Source organism: Acipenser ruthenus, chromosome 4, assembly GCF_902713425.1.
Source record: "Acipenser ruthenus chromosome 4, fAciRut3.2 maternal haplotype, whole genome shotgun sequence".
NCBI lineage: Eukaryota > Metazoa > Chordata > Actinopteri > Acipenseriformes > Acipenseridae > Acipenser > Acipenser ruthenus.
Genome location: NC_081192.1, coordinates 52,355,736 through 52,376,451, shown reverse-complemented (window position 1 = coordinate 52,376,451; position 20,716 = coordinate 52,355,736). Strand labels below are relative to the sequence as shown.

Sequence of the window (20,716 nt, the reverse complement as noted above, 5' to 3'; positions counted from 1 at the left end):
TTTATTTGATGACATGATGTTAAATATAAGATCTAAATGATGTTAATATCGTTTTTTTTTCCGTTTTTTTTTAAATTATGTCTCAATTCTAAAATTCTAGGTGATGCAAAACATTCTGGTCATAGCTGAACTTTATGTATTGTTTTGCCTGAAATACACACAAGAAAAAAAAGTTGAACTACTTTATGGCATCCTTTGCTTTGTAGTTATTTCACTGGGGCAAAGTAAGGCCTCTGCAACCTAATGCTACTTTTGGGATATTTTTCTACTTTATTACAGTGTTTCATTTACTGTAACCTCAGTTTCTTCCAACACTGCTGCTGGGGATGAAGTGAGAGGCTACCAGCCCAACTCCGAGAAGCTAATTACTTTTTGAAAGAGGTAAGTGAATATCGCCTTGTTTGAATAATATATATTATATATCACGTTCTTTGCCGCTTTCAAACAGACCCAGCACACAGAAAAGTTTTCAAAGCGCTTATGTGCTATTTTTAATAAACAAGAATTAAACAAAACAAAATAAACACCTAGCTCCTTTTTGAGCACTAACTAAAACACATACAGGAACCTAACTCAAACAGGACAGCTGAGCTGTTTACCTGTTAAAAAAAAAAAAAAAAACAAGAAACAAAAACACAGGTTTACACAAAACACGATTCACAAAAAGGCTATACACAGTACCTTTGTCTTTCTATACGCTTGAGCACACTATCAATCGGGCTTCTTCACACACAGCAGCCCAGAACAGACTGGCTGCATGCTTTTCAAATCCTGCACCTGGCACTAATTTATAATCATTACCAGGTGCGAATGATAATTAACAATTAAACAATAATCAAAAACAATGATCAAAAACGGGCTTTTCAGCCCGTCTCCTTCTGGGAGGTGTAGTCCTGTTCTCTATCCTTACACTATATATATATATATATATATATATATATATATATATATATATATATGTATATATATATATATATATGTATATATGTATATGTAATTTAATAAATAACAATAACAGACATTTTTTTTATTAATAGGCCTATACTAATTTTGTATTATTTTGTAAATTTTGTAAAATTATGTAACGTGTTTGATTTACTTAAAAGTTATAATTGCTTTGATAAGAGTCTGTCTGCTTTGAGTTCTTTTGCAAGGAATTTTCCACCTTTTTTTTTTTTTTTTTTTACATTGCCTCTGAGACCCTGATCAAAACAAAACTCACATAAACCGTATATTACAAACCCAGTATTGATGTCGGGTTCACACGGGGGTAGAAGCAATAAGCCTGTGAAACAAAAAAGCCACCGCCACCATAAAGCACATTAGCCGGTGGGTCAAAAATGCTTCCATTTACAGTGTTTGTGGTTGGGGCATGGTTTTTGTATAACATTATCATTCATGAATATGTATTTTACAATTTTGTTTTTTAAATTTATTTTTAAACAAAAACCTTTTCATTATAATCAAGTTGAATGCATGGATGCTTCTAGCTATTTCAAAGCATGGTGTTTTGTGTGTGGTTTACGGTCATGCATAAACATTTTTTTATTATTTCTTTATTTGTTTCTGTTAAAATAGTTTGAGTCAAAACATTATTTTGTATCATCTTATTAATGTAGCTATGTAAGTTTGTTTCTATGAACAGATGTGCAGAAATGCCTTGTGTAGCTAAGAAGAGGGATGCATGCAAAAAATCCAAATACAGTAAATAACAAAACGTTTGAAAAAGTACAGACCTACTTTGAACCAAAAAAAAAAAGTTCTTATTACCGTCATGTACAAAGCATGCATTAGGTTTAGTGGTGACTGATTACTCATTGCTCCAATAACAGAGTGTTGCCAAGCTAGGGGGAGGGAGTCATTGCGCTTTCAGGAATGCAATTGGCTCAACCATTAATGGGCAGGTAAACCAATGAATGAGATTGCAGAAGCGGAACTTTTTCTTCCCCACAAACTTCAAATGCATTTAAAAGCTACAACAACACGCTGCCAATACCTGCAAGCGTACGCTCCATCATATAAACACATTGCACAAAAAAAAGCTTTCTCAACTGGTGTATTGAAACGTCACTACTACACGCAGCTGACTGACGCACGCACAAAGCCTGCCTCTCTTAAAGGGGAACGCACCAAAAGGCTGATTGCTATAACGCTGCATTTTTGTTTCCATAGCGGAAGCTGCATTTGCTGCCAATGCCATTACTCTCGTAGCCTACTTTTAATATTTATTTATTTATTTATTTAAGGAGGCGGTTAATTGATCAGGGCGGTTATGTGACGGTCTGATATATGCGACGTTCCACTGTGCTCATTTTCTTACTCCTAATTTTTTGTTATAGTTTTTATTGTTGCAGATTGCCAAAGCACCCCAACCCTGTCCGACATCACTTCAAATATGACCCTGGGAAAGATTCATCTCAGTGCCAGATCCAAAACTGCAAAGTCACCATTACAGGGAATCATGCTGCCAATTTGGAAAGACAGGTTCAGCAGTTCCATTCAAAATATTTCAAAGCCTTCTGTGAGGAGAAGGCTGGAAAAAGAAAAGCAGAAGAAAGTCTGTCAGGTGGCCCTTCGAAAAAAGTAGCAGGCCAGAGACAGCAAACTTTGGACTGTCTTCTGGCAAGTAAGACAGTGAAAGTGAAAATCAATAAGGAGTGTCTCTTAAATGCTTGTGTTGAACTGGTGACAGTCAATGGAAGACCTTTCAGTTTAATGGAAGACTCTGGCTTTCAAAAGATAATTCATCCAATTATTGAAGGTTAGATTCTAATGTTTCTGTAAATGCACAGAATATTAGGAATAAAGTGTCAACTGTGGCCAGTGATGTGCACCAGTCAATCAAACAAGAAGTGAAAGGTCGTCTTCTCTCTTTTAAGATTGACTCTGCAACACGTTTGGATCGCTCTTTTTGGGATTCACATCCAGTTTGTGAAAGAAGCACAGATTGCAGTCCGGACCCTCGCTATGAATTAAATTAAATTAAATAAAGACATACATCCCAGCATCTCAAGAACATGTGCAGCAAATATACAGCATGACAACAGATAATTGTGCAAACATGATTAAGTGTGTCCAACAAATGAATGATGATGATGAACAGAGGAGTGAAGAACACCTGGATACAGGAGAGGAAATACTTGATGTTGACACAGAAGAGATTGGTCACAAAGAAACAGATTCGGATCAGATGCATGAACTGGAACAAGCAGCACTGATTGAACTTGATACTGGTGTTCCTGTAACAAGTGTCCGCTGCTCAGCCCACACTCTCCAGCTAGCAGTTGATGGTGTACTTAAAGATCGTAGCATTGCTCATACAGTTGCTAAAGCACGTTCTGTTTGCAAAAGACTGAAAGCAACCGACATACATGGTAATTCTGAAGAAACTGAAATTGAAGAGACCTCTCTTAGCCTGCCCCACAAGATGACACTCAGCTTTCAATGCTTGAGCGCTTGCTTGAGTTGAAGGAATTCTGCCAGGATGTGGCAACGTCTTTCTAACCTTCCTGTCCAAGATGCTGAGTGGAACACCATGAAACAAATAGCCACAGCTCTCAAACCAACAAAAATAGCAACAAAACAGCTCCAGTCAGGACAGCTGACAATGGGGGATTTTTATGGGATATGGCTAAAATGCCAGATTGACACCTCAAAAGTGAACACATTTCTCAGAGAACCTGCTAAGTTTTATACAACACGGAGAGGTTGTCTGCTACACCAGCAGCAAGCAACAATCAGGCAGGGCAGGTAGTAATGGGCAGCAGTGTGGAGTAGTGGTTAGGGCTCTGGACTCTTGACCGGAGGGTTGTGGGTTCAATCCTAGGTGGGGACACTGCTGCTGTACCCTTGAGCAAGGTACTTTACCTAGATTGTTCCACTAAAAACCCAACTGTATAAATGGGTAATTGTATGTAAAAATAATGTGTAAAAATTAATGTAATTGTATGTAAAAATAATGTGATATCTTGTAACAATTGTAAGTCGCCCTGGAAAAGGGCAACTGCTAAAAAAAAAAAAATAATAGTAATGAACAACAATGTTAGGGAGGAAGATGATGAACTTGAGCTTCTTTTGCAGGCGAGGGAATCCAGTAAAAAAAGAGAGTCATCAAGTGTAAAAGTAAACATTGCTACAATTCTTGATATTTTTACTCATGTTCCTCGACTCAGCAAAGATGGGAACACTTTGAAATACTGGCACTGGCAAAGAAATGCTCAACCTGAACTGTACAAACTGGCTACTGTTGCTGTTCCATCAACTCAAGATACAATTCAAAGGGCTTTCTCTAGTCTCAAGTTTGTACTGTCACCACAAAGAACAAACATGACAGAAGAGATCCTGGAGGACATTATGGTGATCTGTTGCAACAGAATTTTCTTGGAACGAGTGTGGTTTTCTTTCCTTAGTTATGTTTATTGTTTTGTAAAAAGTTAAGAGTTAGAGTTATTTATGCGAACCGGTTCAGATTTATTTTTATGTTTTCTTAACTGTAAGTGAACCGGAGAGCTACTGTTTATGAACTGGATCGGAACAGACAAACTGATGCAGTTTGACTCCCTGATATAGAGATATATATATATTGTAAACGATTTGGTCTCTCCGCGGTTCGTTGCCCCTTTAAAACACAGACCCAACACAGAAATTGATTTTTTTTTAAAGTGCGGTTGTGCAATATTTAATAAACAATACAAAACAAAATAAACAAAATAAACACATAGCTCTTTTACGAGCACTAACTAACACACAGGAACACCCTGACTACAAGTGGGACAGCTAGGCTGTTTCCCCACCAAACAGTAAACAAAACCACACAGGTTTAATACAACACACTTTACCTCACGACTGCTAGGAAGCACAGCACCTCTTTCTGCCTCCTTCTACTCAGCAGCCCAGAGCAGACTGACTGCTCTCCTTATAAACCCTGCACCTGGCTCTAATTTACAATCATAGCCAGGTGCAGGTGATAATTAACAATAAAACAATTAACAGAAAAACAATTAAACAATAAGCAAATTAACAAAATGTGCATACGCACATGTTTTCTGCAGGGAGGATATTAACCCCCTCCCTGCTGTGTTACAATATATATATATATATATATATATATATATATATATATATATATATATATATATATATATATATTAACAATATAGTACATCTTAAATCATCTTATAACTCTAATTAATTTCTCTTTAGTAATAGCCTGAGAACAGCACTAAGGTATTTACCCCTGTTTGTTTATTTTTGAAAGCCATGCTGATTTGCTGCTCTGTGTATGGAGGTCTAGGATTGAGCTGCAGAAAGTCAAATGCATGGTAGGCCAGCCCATCATCAGCCCCTTGTTCTGCTGACACAGCTGTACCAGGATAAAAAGCCCAAGTGCTGGTTCCCAAGAGCATATAAGGTTGCAGTGAAGAAATCATAACAACAGCAGGAAACAGATCAGCATACTCTGTATTTTACGCTATACGCTATTTTTCCAAGTTTGAAAAAAAGATATATATTCTGCAAATCACAGACCTCACTCCAGTTCTTTCATATTTCACTTCCTCAACAGAGACAAACTGAAACCTATCGGAAAGACAAGACATGATCCCAGACAGGACACCTCCTGACAATCCCACTGAGCTTTCAAGGCAATTCAATAAAATGGAGTGATCCACAGTATCAAAAGCAGCACTTAGATCTAGAAGAAATAAAATTGAGAGAAAGCCCAAGTCAGACCTTAATAACAGATCCTTTACTAATCTAACAAGGGCTGTCTCAGTATTATGTGCAGCACAAAATCCAGACTGAATTTTGTCATATATGTTATTAAGAGCTAGAAATGTTTGGCAACAACTCTCTAGAACCTTCACTAAAAATAGCAGATTGGAGATTGGCCTATCATTATTAAAGCCTCAAATCAGATTCATTGTCAACATGAAAGTTAAAATCATTCAATAAAATAATCGTAATTGACAAACAATATAGATAAGAGATAACCAAATTCAGTCAAAAATAGCGAGTTTGACCTAGGTGGACGATATACATAATTACAATATGAACAGATAATTGGTTATTTAAAGTTAACAATTCAAAAGATGAATAACCTTCAGCTATTTGCTGTTTGAGTCTATGTTCATTGCAGAAGATAGAGGCAAGTCCACTTCCCGCCACAGCGGGCTTTCTGGAAAAAATAGTAATTTGGAGGAGAAGCCTCAATCAAGTCATCAGCTCCAAGCCAAGTTTCAGTTAAAGAGACAATATCAATGTTATAATCCATAATAAAATCACTGATTAGAGGAGCTTCATTTGATAGAGATCTAACATTAAATAAAGCCATGCGTAGATTGGTACAATCAAGAGCAGGTGATTGAGCAGAGGTAATAGGGAGATGAAGAAGATTACTGTAACACACACCTCTGGGATTACTAAATGCCAACGAATAGCAGAAGTGGTAAAATATTTTAACTTCTATGTTGCACACCTCTTTACTTTGCACACCTCTAACTCACTATAACCACAAACATAAACGCAAGAAATTAATATAAAATAAATTAAATAAAAATAATGTGCACATGCCATTTTAATTCAGCTGTTGTTTTTGGTTTAGTCCGTTTTTGTTTACTTTATGTTATGATACAAAATGCCCAAATGCTTGCCAATTGCTGCAGTTGGCCAAGTAAATGGAGGGTCCAAAATTAATTTCAATTAAATAAATATAACATTGGATGTCTCATTCTGTCTGTTAAACCCAGCCCCGTCATTAGATCATAATTGGCTGTCATGGATTTTTCCTCAAAGTTGATACAGAAAAAAATAAAAATAACAATGATAGTTGCTGCTTAGAAACCAGTTTTAAACATGTAAAACATTAACAGAGTATAATGTAATACTCCCATTGCCAACAGCTTGAGCCATTAGACCAAATATGCATCCTTTGTATGAGTAATTTACAATTAAGGCTCACGAGAAAATGCCTATAATGGGAGACTTAAATTATGATTAATATTAAATATGGCTTTTTAATTCAGAAGCTGTTTTTAGTTTGGTCACATTGGGTTTTATTTACAGCAGCTTGCTATTTTTTTTATTGGGAATTCACCTCTTCCAAAGAGTTCCCTGGGTGTATGAGAGGAAAGGAACTGGCTGTCTGCTCATTACTTGTTGCCGACATCAGGATTAACCCCATTACTGTAAAATGACGTGCACAAAGGTATCAGGAGTGCAGTATCAAAGGAAGAAAACAGAAAGCAAGAACAAGTTTGGTTGACTACGCACTTACTGCAAGACAAATGATGAAACAAAGTGCACAACACAACCATCTTGACAGAGGGGGCGCATCCTAAATCACACATGGGCATTTAGTGTTACTCACCAAACCTCTTGTATCCAAAGGACTGCATCTCTTCCTCCTCAGTGAAATCGTCTGTAAAAACAGTTGCAACACACTTGAAACAGCTCAGCAGACTGTCTGCGGGGGCATGTACTGTAGCAGAGTACAGAAGTTTTACATTTGCAGTATTAAAAAGTGTGAAAAAGTGATGCATGTCTTTTTTTCATTTACTTGCTCAGCATAAGTTCTTGAATCTTGAGTGGATACAAAGGAAGTAATAACCAGGACAGTCAAGAGCACACAGCAAGTACATCCTTATAAAAATTTACCGTGGTAAATGTGCAGGGTAGTTTTGCATTATTTCCATGCTATTCATAACCATTTGCGAATGCATTTACCAGAGTTTATCAAGTTTTTTTTCTTTTTTTATATATGCTTTGCCATACCTCTCTGGGTTTATAATGCTTACATATGCTTTACTAAATTTTGCTATGCTTTTACTATGGTAAACTTTTGAAAGAGCAGGGCTATATTTAATCAAACCAAGGCATTGTTTTTGTGTACCACAAATACTTGGTTGAATGCTTTTTATTACGCTTTTAGTGGCAGAATAGGTCAATTTATAGGAAATATAATGATTTTGAAAAATGGTGACTAGAAAACTTTGAGAGAGACTTAAGAGTTGAAACGTAATAACAAGTAAGCCTGGCAAACATAATATATTCTAAAGCAGAAACAATAATAGATAATCATACATAACACACATATGATAGCTTTGGAGCGAATAGGATATTAAACAGGAAATTGAATATTAAAAATAGATGATAGTTGATATAATGCATCCCTTGAACATATCTAGATAGGATTCCTCTGTAATTATAAGCGTTGTGGCCATCTGATTGACAGTACCTCTAACAAGGCCATGTGGATCCAATAATTTTCATTCTGTATATTAAAAACTTCTCAGAAGAATGAAAGGCTTTATATGTGCTTAGTAAACACATTTCTTCAGTGTTCAGTATATAGTTGGGCTTTTCTGCCAGTGTTGGTAGGAGAAGCAAATAGCCTCCACATGTCCGGAAATATTCAATTTTTTTACAAACAGTAACTGACATTGTTTCCTATTGAGCTGAAGAACGGAAAAAAAACCTAGATTATACAAAGGAAGTATATTTTTACAGTGGTACACAATGGGCCAAATTTGCGTGTCTACTTTTTTGTCTAAGTTTATACAATTTTTTATTCTAAAAGGAATGTTGGTACCAAATTGATAATGTTTTAAAACTAATGGCTCCTAAATTAGGTTTTAGCACATGTACCATTTGTTTTTCTTTTAAGAACAAATAGTCCTTTAACCCTTTAAGGACCATGATCGTATAAACACGATCATGCAGAAGTGTCTTTCTGGGCCCTGGATCGGGTAAACACGATACAAAAAGCACTTCATTTTATTGACTTACTGGGCCACCGTACTTTGCGAACAGGCTGGAAATGCATATCGTTGGATGTCACTTTAAATTTTAAAGGGCCAAGAAGGCTTAATATTTTAAAATTTTACAACATTTATAAATATTAAGAAACAAGACGATATAAGCAGATACTGCTTCATGAACTAAACGTATATCTGTTATGTTTGTTTTCATTATTACTGGTAATAATGAAAGTTAGCACTATTTATTTTGTTGTCCTTGCTGGTGGTAAAATACTGCTTTAATAATAGGATAATCTGTGTATGTGTTTACTGTTTCTGTACAGAAATTGATATGAACACAAAAATATTGTAGCGAGCACAAGAGTAATGGATTCTAATCAAAACACTGAAATAACACACAATCAACATTTTCCCCAAAACATTTCCCTTTCCCAGCATCCTGTTTCTAATTAGCGTGCCAGCCTCTCTTAATGAGATACGTTTCCACTCTACGGAATTTTATTTCAAGATGGCAAGACGATTAGATGAATCATTGTTGGCAGAAATCTTGGCTTCCGATTCTGGTGAATCTGAATTTTCTGACAGTTTGTTTATATAATATAGATCTTCTCAGATTTTTCGGCCAATGGCCCCCTGAAATAGCAATTCTACCACCACAACAGAAATCCACTGCATTATAGGAATTATACCCAATAGTTGCTGCTGCTTTCATCTGGGGCAAATCATGGTCTAGAAAATCAATTCTGTTTTATAGCGACAATACAGCCACAATCCAAATAATCAATAAAGGACGATCTTCAGTACCATTCATTATGAAATTACTGCGAAGGCTCATTTGGCGATCTGTGTCAAATAATTTCTTAATTTAAGCCAGGCATGTGCCCGGTTCCTCTAATAATGCTGCTGATGCTCTCTACCGTTTGCAGATCCGCAGATTCCACCAGATCATGCCAGCAGCATCACCTCTGCCTCTGCAACCTCCTCCCTTCCATCACCTCATCATGGAATAAATTCATCCCTTTCCAGTTTACTTCTCTCTGCTCAGAGCTACATGACAGCAGCTCTGGCTCCAGCAACCAACTCATCATACAGAACAGCATGGAATTCATACTCCCAATTCTGCTCCCAGCACTGAATCATCCTGGCACAGTACAACCACAACGGGATCGTGGCATTCGTCGTGCTCCTCCAGGACATCCTCCAGCTGTCACCCACTACCATTAGATCATGAGTACCACATGTCCGGTATATTGAGAGGGGCTGGAGTAGCATCTGCCCTAGATAGCCCAGTAACCTCGCCCTCTCGGTCACACTGCGTTCCGACTCCTTTTGACTGGCGTTTGTTACAATCCGAGCTCTCTCCCACCAGACCCCAGCCTTGTCTCAGTGATGCTCCATCCCATTTTGCGGTTCTTCTTTCTTTGTTCATTTTTCTAGGATGGAAAACAGGAGAAAACATTTCAGCTTCAAAAGGAAAAGGGGCAGCTGGGGGCCAACCTTGGTCTCCATGTAGGGGGAGATAAGGGTGCCCATCGGGGTCAGTGGTCTCAGACGTCTCGATCCTGGGGCTGATGTTGGTGGAGGTGGAGAAGAGAGAGGAGGTGGTGCTCGGCTGCTCTGAAGTGCGGAAACCGACAGTTTCCCTGTCCGGGCAGAGACCATGGCGTCCTCAAAATCCTCGGCCAGCTTCACGGCTTCCTCCAGGATGTCGGGGTTGTGGTGCCGGATCCAGGCTTGGGTCTCGGCGCTGACCACATGGCAGAATTGCTCCACCACCACCGCCTCCCCCATTTGCAAGTTGTTTTTTTTCTCAGCCAGTGGACCATGTGGTCACACAATCGTTCCACGACCACCCTAGGCTGTATCTACGGGGACCTTCGTTACTCCCTGAACTGTACCCTATGAGTCTCTGCCGTAATGTTGAGGCGATGGAGAATGGCCAACTTCACCAGGTCGTAGTTGGTGGCATTTGCGTCACTCATTGCCTGGTACGCTGCCTGAGCCTCCCCAATCAAGCAGGGCTCCAACTGGCTCACCCAGAACTCTGCTGCGGTGGTGGCCAGGTGCTCAAATGCGACCAGGTATGCCTCTGGATCATCCTCCACTGTCATTTTTAATGCCCGCGCCTTCTGTACCATCATGGTTGGTGCTCCAGTAGGGTTGGACGCTGTTGTTATCATCGCCAGCCCTACCCTCTCAATGCGCACAGTGTAGCTCTCCTCCTGTCTTCTCTCCTCTGCGTTCCGTCTGGTCTCCAGCGCCTCCAGCCGCTCCGCCAGTGAGTTTGGCCCATTGTCCCATCTCTGACACCACGTGTGGCAAAGTGGCTTTACTGTGTACAGGTGCAGGAGTGATGCAGTGCATATTGAACCAGACAGAGAGTTATACATCGCACGCAAAAATTCTACGAAGGACAGTATTTACGAACGTGTAAGTAATATTTGTACATAGAGCCCATAGGGGTAGATGTACTAAGATGGGCCAGTCGCTGTGCAAACATACAGCAATTTGCATTTTCGTTACGACATTTTGCAAAGTGCACATTTTGTCATATGTACTAAGAAAAAATATGTTAATGAAGACAGATGCAATATACTAATTAAAATATTATTTGTGTCTCTAGCAAGAGTTGTGTGACATTTTTTCAAATAAAATAGCGGCAGTTGAGTTGAGGTTTGTTGCAGCAGAGGGTGCCCGAAGGATAATGTCTATACATGCTAGGGTGCAAGAATCAAAATAACATTGTTTTTGTTATAAGTTATATAATGACAGGCAGTTTACTCCCATCAGAGTGGGGCCCCTAGCTTCACCCCCAAAAAGCTTTTCATAATCATACAGTAGCCCCTCGCTAAACCGGACATGTTTGTCTGACATACGGAGGTGTCGGGTTTAAAAACAATACAATAAAATCGCACACACATACATTTACAGTTCTCTATGTATTTTAAATATAAATCATTGCACTGAAATGACACTAATATGTTTTGGGTAGGCTACACATTATGTAAAAATATAAATCTGTACAGTAGGCCTATACAGTATACAGTATTGTAGTACAATCAAATGAATACCTAGCGCACTTTTTTTTGTACTTTAGCCTACTGGTAACACAAAACAATGTGAATAAAAGATTGTTTTAAATTGAAACTAAATGATTTTAGGTTTTTTTTATTTTATTTTTATTATTATTATTATTTTTAACTTGGTCTACTTAGTAGCCTAGACAATTAACACAAAATAGATCATGGTCCTATACAGATGCTCAGAATGACCTAGAGGGGTTAGTGGCACATGTGTGCAGTCTATTGCTCCCAACACGCTGGGAAAACCAGAAATGTCATAGAAATTTGTTTTCAAGGCTTGTAAGTACACCCTGACTTTAGTGAAAATTAGGTACTTGGGTGTTCGTCTAAAAAATACATTGAGCACAACTGGCAATGCATGAGAAAAAGCGGACTGGGAAATGCCAGCAACAATTGCGACTGTTTTAAAACATGCTTTCAAAAGTTCTTAACAAATTGAAGCAATTGTAAGTGTCGCAATTGCCCACAGCTTTAGTACATCTCATTACAATATTTTTGATCCCTCATTTGCTTCTCCACCCTGTTTTTGTGAATTTCTGCAGGAACTCCCAGAATTACATATTCATTTAAGGCTAAAGCGCAAATAAGAACTGCGGCTGCAAAGCATTAGTTAAATTGATGCTAACAGTGTTGCGTTTGTTTAGTACATTTCACTCTACACTTCTGACTGGTTTGCATGTTTAGTACATCTACCCCATAGTGTTAAAAAATAGATTCTTAAGTACTTTATAATGTTCCCGTGTTCTGAAAAAAGGACACCAATCCAAGATGTTACTGTAAAAAATAGATATTTTGTGAATTTGTACAGGAAGAGAATCAAACACAGCCAAAAAAACTAAAAAAAAACTAAAAAACCTCGTCCTGGGAGAGCATCCCATTGAAAAATGCTTGGCCCTTAAAGGGATAACTCTTAACTCTTCTGTAGTGCTACCGACAGGAAATGCAGAAAAAACAAAGTTAAAAGTTTCAACAAAAGTCTGTTTTATATTTTATTAAAACATAATTGTTCTTAATTCAGATAACACTGAGATTATGTTTTGCCTCCCCTCTTCAAACACCACTTGCCTAAACTGACAACAGTTGGGAGAGGTGGGATGGGAGCAGCTCTATCTAACAGGGTGTTCTTTCGTTCCACCACTATCGACGATGAAGATGCCACCCAATACAGTGTGACATAGAGGCCTGTAAATTCACTACACTGACACTGGAGAGTCTGCTCAACAGGCCTTGACTACAAGCCAACCAATGTTATGATGGTTAACTGAAAGATTTCTTACTTTCTAAAATGGAATTGGAAAGCATTATATAACAGTAGGATGCATCTACAAATCTTTTTTTTTTTTAATTACTTCTTCCTTTGTCCTCTGTTTTACTGCTTAATAGACCCTTTGTGATTTTGTTGACTGAACCATCACATTATTATTTCATGGAGATTCTTTTTTTCTGCTCTTGAAACAAAATAAAGTGTTTTATGATTGGTATGTATGTACTTATTTATTTATTTTGTTTAAGCCAAGCATTTTTAGGATGCATAAACCACCCTCCTATATATATAGTAATAAAATTGCATTCACTCGAGGTTCGTTGCCCCTTTAAAAACCAGACCCAGGAAATTGGATTTTTACAGCGCGGTTGCGCTAATTTTAATAAACAAATACAAAAATAAACAAAACAAACACCCTAGCTCTCTTTGAGCACTAACTAAACATAAACACTGGAACCTAAACTAAAAACAGGACAGCTAAGCTGTTTACCTGTTGCCAAAAAACTAAAACAAAACAAAGTTACACAGCACTCCAACAAAAAGGATTCACTCTACCTTTTTCTCTCTTGTACGCCTGCACACCCTTGCAAGCTGGCTCTTCACACAGCAGTCCTAAACAGACTGGCTGCTTCTCTTTTGTACCCTGCACCTGGCTCTAATTTACAATAATTACCAGGTGCTGGGGATAATCACTAATAAAATAATTAACAATAATAATTAAACAATAAAACAAAACAATTAAATTAAACCAATGTGCATTTGCACATTTTTTTCATGCAAGGAGGGTTAACCCCCTCCCTGCTGTGTTACACTTTCTCCCCCTTGCCTTTACAAGACACCGGCCAATCGACGGCCACTTCCCTCCACCCTTAAAAGACCACCCACCCTTAAGTCCCATCTTTTTAATCGTCGCCCTCTTCCACGGGCGAGCTTGAGGGTGGGTCGGTCCTTCTTCCGGCGCACTCAGGAAGGGACCACGCACCAGCAAGAAGGGACCTGGAGGGCTTGCCCTGGGCGACTGTAGCACTGACCGGTGACCGGGAGCACGGACTGGCAGGCAGAGGCGCGTGGCTGTGGACTGGCGCAGCGACGTCTTGGATCTCAGGGGGAGCGGAGCAGTAGGTAGGGGGAACGGAGCAACCAGCAGGAGGAGGAGCGACGTCTGGGTTCCATGGGGGAGTGGAGTAAGGGACCAGGCAAGCGACTGTGCCTGGCCGTCCTGCAACCTGGGCACAAAGTCGAGTGGATGGAGGTCGAGACATTCCGGACTGGTGTCCACGTAGCTGGAGCACGGGACCGCACTTGACCGCGCCGGAGTGCCTCCCCCGTCCTGTTGCGGAGGCTCTGTTGGAGGTGGGTTGCTCACCTCCTCCCCCTTGACTTCAGCCGGTGGCTCCTGAGACAGCTAATGTCCTCCCCCTTGACTTCAGCCGGTGGCTCCTGAGACAGCTAATGCTCCACCCCCTCTGGCTCTCGGGGCGGCGGTTCCACCCCCGCTGGCTTTCGGGACGGCAGCTCCTCTGGCTCTTGGGACGGCAGCTCCACCCCCTCTGGCTCTCGGAACGGCGGCTCCACCCCCTCTGGCTCTCGGGACGGCAGCTCCACCCCTTCTCTCATATTACTGAATTACAAATGGTACATTGAAATTTCGTTCTGTTTGATATTTTATTTTAAAACACTGAAACTCTAAATCAATTATTGTAAGGTTACATTGGTTTTATGTTGGGAAATATTTTTAAGAAAAATAAAAAACTGAAATATCTTGCTTGCATAAGTATTCAACCCCCACACATTAATATTTGGTAGAGCCACCTTTCGCTGCAATAACAGCTTTAAGTCTTTTGGGGTAAGTATGTACCAGCTTTGCACACAGTGTCGGAGTGATTTTGGCCCATTCTTCTTGGCAGATTTGCTCCAGGTTGTTCAGGTTGGTTGGACGACACTTGTGGACCGCAATTTTCAAATAGTGCCACAGATTCTCAATGGGATTGAGATCAGGACTTTGACTGGGCCACTGTAGGACATTCACCTTTTTGTTCTTGAGCCACTCCAATGTTGCTTGGGATCATTGTCCTACTGACAGGTGAATTTCCTCCCAAGCTTCAGTTTTTTAGGGGACTGAAGCAGGTTATCTTGCAGTATTTCCCTGTATTTTGCTCCATCCATTCTTCCTTCAATTTTAACAAGATGCCCAGTCCCTGCTGATGAGAACCATCCCCACAGCATGATGCTGCCACCACCATACTTCACTGTAGGGATGGTGTGTCTTGAGGCATGGGCAGTGTTAGGTTTGTGCCACACATAGCGCTTTGAGTTTTGGCCAAAAAGCTCTATCTTGGTTTCATCTGACCACAAAACCTTTTCCCACATCGCAGCTGGGTCACTTTCATGCTTACTGGCAAACTCCAGAAGTGCTTTCAGGTATTTTTTGAGTAACGGCTTCTTTCTTGCCACCCTCCCATACAGGCCAGTGTTATGCAGAGGTCTTGATATGTCTGACTGGTGCACCATTACTTCACTCCCAGCCACTGAACTCTGTAGCTCCTTCAAAGTGATTGTTGGCCTCTCTGTGGCTTCTCTCACAATTCTTCTTGTTTGAGTGTTGAGTTTTGAGGGATGGCCTTTTCTTGGCAGTGCCTGGGTGGTGTGATGCAGCTTCCACTTCCTGATTATTGATCCAACTGTGCTCACTGGGATATCCAAACACTTGGATATTATTTTGTACCCTTTCCCTAATCTATGCCTTTGTATTACTTTATCTCTTTGGTCTTCATTTTCCTTCAGATTCACAGCCTGACCAATGATCCTTCAACAGTGGGATTTTTATCCAGAAAATGTGACAGCAACTTTAATGGTTCACAGGTGGAGGCCAATGGTAAGGTAATTGTGTCCTCGTTAGGGCAATTTCTTTCATCGGTGTAAACTGGGAGCTTCCACAGCGCAGGGGTTGAATACTTATGCAAGCAAGATATTTCAGTTTTTTATTTTTCTTAAAAATATTTCCCAACATAAAACCAATGTCACCTTACAATAATTGATTTAGAGTTTCAGTGTTTTAAAATAAAATATCAAAAAGAACGAAATTTCAATGTACCATTTGTAATTCAGTAATATGAGAGAATTGGTCAGGGGTCTGAATACTTTTGCAAGGCACTGTATGTATATATATATATATATATATATATATATATATATATATATATATATATATATATATATATATATATATATATAATCATTATCATGAATTAGTACTAGGTTACATTTTTTAGCTCAGTCCTGTCATCAGGACTCATTATTCTACATGCATACATAGCTTGTAAAATTGCCCCCTACCTGTGAAACTTGAATATTTTACTGGCTGCAGAAATTGACTGGTCAACAGCACCTGAGCTATGATTTATAGCTAAAAAAAATGTCCACAGTACAAATGTATCCCTGTCAAAACAAAGTTCACTAATTTGCAATTTCATATACCAAAAGAAAAGCTTTTCCAGGAGCAATAATGGTGTGGTCTTTTTAAATTGTGTGCTAGCCAAAGTAACTTCTACTATTGTTTTCTATTGGTGAGTGCCCCCAATAATATTAGGGCTTTGAAAAGGACAATTCATTTTTGTATGAAAATAAAACACTGTTGTAATAGTTCATATATAGTTGTATAACAGTTAACTTTTACAGCACACAAAACGAGGTCACTATACAGTTTTGGAACCTGATTTAAGTCACTGCATTATTTAGGATGACCCATAAATCACTGCATACATTTTAACAAACCCATTTTTAATCGTGTTTTAGTTTTATAAACCTGAACCAACTTTTTTTTTTTTTTTAAATGTGCAGCCTACTATACATGTTGCTCTTGTTTAAGATTTTTTTTTATTTATAATTTTAAAAAAAAAGATAGAAGCCAACTATAAAATCTATTTTCTATATTTGGTATATATAGTCTACTGCTGAAATTGTCGAGAAAAGAAAATGGGTAACATTTTCAAAGAGTTTATTTCAATTTACTTCGTTTACTTATTTGTATGGCTAACAGGAGTTAAATAAAGACTGGAGTAATCTCTTTGAAAACATATCCCAATGTGCAGTAAGGGAACAAAGTAGTTTTTAATCCAGTTGTCAAATGTCCTAAAATAACAAAACCTATATCTGGGAGTAACACTGCTGGACAACAGTGAAAATATGCCAAACCATTTCACAACCCAGCTTTTCTTCCATACTGGCACATAATCGTAACCAGATGTTCCTGCGGAACTTCTGACAAAACAAAAACTTGTACAATACACACACACACACAAAAAAAATTCTAAGTATTGCTTAGTACGTTTATTCGTTGTTCATTTTACACTCTACACTACTGTACATGAAACTGAAATAAGTACATAAATTAGAAAAAAAAAAAAAGTTGATTCCACATACCTTTCATTGTGGCAATAGTGTAAACTTCAAGCAAGAATGTCAATTAAAACTAGATATTTTATTATTTTATGTTTCTTCTAATACATTCCTTTGTTGAAAAGCGTCTTCGGATTACAGGAGTAACGTTCACAAAATGTTGAGCAGGTAAGAAAAGTTTAGAGTTTCTGCACAGGCATCGTATCTGTCAAAACTCCATCCACACGCCGAGATTGTATCAGAACTTCTCTCGCTTCCCCCCTCTGATTTTAATATATTTTTAAGTAAAGCAAGTAGTTGTTGTATTAAAAACTGCAGGAATATAGCTGTTTCTCCTCGTACTCCACTGGCTTCAATCAGAAAACCACAAAAATGTCAAATGAGAAAGGAAGTCCTGAGTCTGCAGGCTCTCTGTCAAACCACGTGTTTTCTACATCTGTCTGATCCCTCTGGTCTCGGTTTCTTAAAGGGGAAAAGGTGTAGAGCGCCACAAAGTGTAAACCCTAGGATGTGAAGAGTCTGTGAGCCCGGAGATGAGAAAGATTAGATTACTGTCGTGGTAGTACAGGCCTTTGGGAAAGAAATCTGGTACTCATTAAAGTCTTAAAAGGCAAAACGTCACAGAAACAGATCCTGGCTGTAAAATCACACGACAGTGCATCTTTCTTTTTTTCCATAACATTTTCCACAAGCTGCAGTTCACAGCCCTTCTGTAGGTAGTCAGCCACCTCTGGTTAGTTGTAAAATGAAGGAATTATACTGTATATATATATATATATATATATATATATATATATATATATATATATATATATATATATATATATATATATATATATATGCAGAATAATCAAATTCTAAATGAAATCCTCAACACAAGTGCATTGCAAACTAATAATATTAATACACATAATATTTGTGTTTAGGTTTTATAGTATTCATGTGTAGGTAAAAATAAGATGGGGGGGGGGGGGGTACCATTTAAAAGTAAAGTTTCTCAAAATGTACATTGGAATCTAGATCTGTGCATTTCTTTAAAAACACTCCCCACATGCTATACTATACTTAATCAAAAACAAATGGAAAGTAAAAAAAAAAAAAGGCTAAACTATATTACAGATTATTTCACAACAATCTAAAAGTGTGACATATAGAGGAAGGGTATAGTTAGGTCCCTGACTTAGGGGCTCAGGGATGGCCACTGCATAATTACTATACAGGAATTAAGCACTAGGATGAAAAGAAGATGAACCAGATAATAATAATAATAATAATAATAATAATAATAATAATAATAATAATAATAATAATAATAATAATTTCAATATAAAACCATAAAAAAACAACAAAGCAACTTCATGATTGAACCCATCAAAGTGCTTTCCAATAAATTCAAACAATTAAGAGACAAATTACTGGCAAACTACTCACATTACTTGTCAAGATTCTGAGAGTTACAGCGAGGCCACAGTGGTACTGTTAGCATCAGAGTTTTAAAAATTTACCAGGATGTAATGATAGTAATCATTCTGATATGCATCAGCCATACCAAGGTACTCTTTAAATACTTAAATCAGAGTTTTTTCTAAAGACAAATATTCTTCAGAAATAGCCTTGACTGATCCTGTAGGATAAAAACAGTTTTACAATAATAATCTTTTATTTTAGAATTGTGTGGAAGGGGTTGAAGATTGTTATTGTTATTTAGACCCTAAATATCTTGGATGGAAACATGAATTTAATTGTAAAGAAAGCACCACAGTCTGAATTTTCAGAATATATAATTATATATTATTCCTGTTCTGTAATGTTAACCTTTCTTTCTTTTTCATTTTTATGCATTCACTTTTAGTACAAGTATATGTAAGGATCTGTAAGGATGCCAAAAGCAAGAAACTTGACCTACTGTATATATGAACCTCATTACCAAATTCTCTTACAACCATATGATTTATTATACCAGTAGATTACAAAACAATACTGCATTACAACTTGTACATTTGTTTTCTGTGTATTTACACGATGCAAACAAATATTTAAACAGAAATAAAAACTCTTATAATGTGACTGGAGCTGACAAGTGTTTTTCTTAGAGGAGAACATAGGGCTGAATTAAGAGTTTATTGAAGTTCCATTCCAGGTGCATGTAGTTGTTTACTTTGATTTCAGACCAACAGCTGCCTTTCACTAACACCAGAGGTTCCCAACTTTATTTATTTATTTTTTACCTGAACTGTTGAGCTGCATTAGGCACTCTGGCCCACTATTAGCACGTCTTAAGAAAAATGACAAATAAAAACATGTGGTTCTCCCCAGATAAACCAGCAGCTTGGAAAGATGGAAAATATCTCTGTCATGGCAGCACCCTATATGCTTTTATATAAGTAAGTTCCATTCAAAGCTACTGTGTAGACAGACTCAGTGCCGTTTGTCATACCTGCGTCTTTTATCATTCTGAGGCAGGAAGTGCCAGAAACTGGAACCAGCATGACTGGGATAAACATGACAGTCATGGAAATCAAGAAGTGGCTGTTTGAAAAACATTCCCTGGCTTGGTGACAGCACAGAATACAACACTCGTTGAGGAGAACTGTTAACAGAGGATGTTAATGTGGGGGAATGTATTGTAGGTCCTCTGCAGCTTGGGATAATATGAAACAGACAGACCACCTTAATAGCTTATCACACAGGACACAAAAACACAAACAAACAAACAAACAAAAAAGCTACTGGCATCCAGTATCCTTGCATGCTGCTGATAGTCTGAATGTTGATTTAGTTTAAGAAGTATTTCTAATGAAGTGGCATGGCAGTGACTATTTCCATTCTATATACATACATAGTAAAATCAGTACAATGTAATGACAAACATGTCATTTTCTCAATGTCTAAAGACTTATTGTCAAAACATTTCTCTTTTAGAGAAGGATTGTGTAGATTTTTTTAATAATAATAATAATAATAATAATAATAATAATAATAATAATAATAATAATAATAATAATAATAATAATAATAATCTGTTTTCCAAGCATGTGCCCTTTTGGAATGGAATGCCTTCTACTATTAATACCTTTAGTTGACCTCAAGGATTAAATGCTTCCTATTATCTTAAATAAGTTTAGAGCTGTATTATTCTTCTCTACATAAATAAAAAGACAGGATATTGCATCAGCAAAGAAAAAGGTTTTAAATTCAATTATTATTTATTTATT

General features: G+C 37.9%; 1 protein-coding gene across 1 annotated transcript in view; it reads right to left on the bottom strand.

Annotated features, from left to right (window-relative positions):
- The window catches only part of LOC117399568 (collectin-12-like), a 101,744-nt gene extending 83,702 nt beyond the window's left edge, over positions 1 to 18,042 (bottom strand). Inside the window, exons 1-2 of the mRNA XM_033998844.3 lie at positions 17,526 to 18,042; positions 7,367 to 7,417 (exon numbers count right to left, since the gene is read on the bottom strand). Coding sequence (XP_033854735.2) covers positions 7,367 to 7,417; positions 17,526 to 17,532 — 58 coding nt within the window. The 5' untranslated portion in view covers positions 17,533 to 18,042. The remainder of the gene's footprint in view (positions 1 to 7,366; positions 7,418 to 17,525) is intronic.
- Positions 18,043 to 20,716: the final 2,674 nt, after the last annotated feature.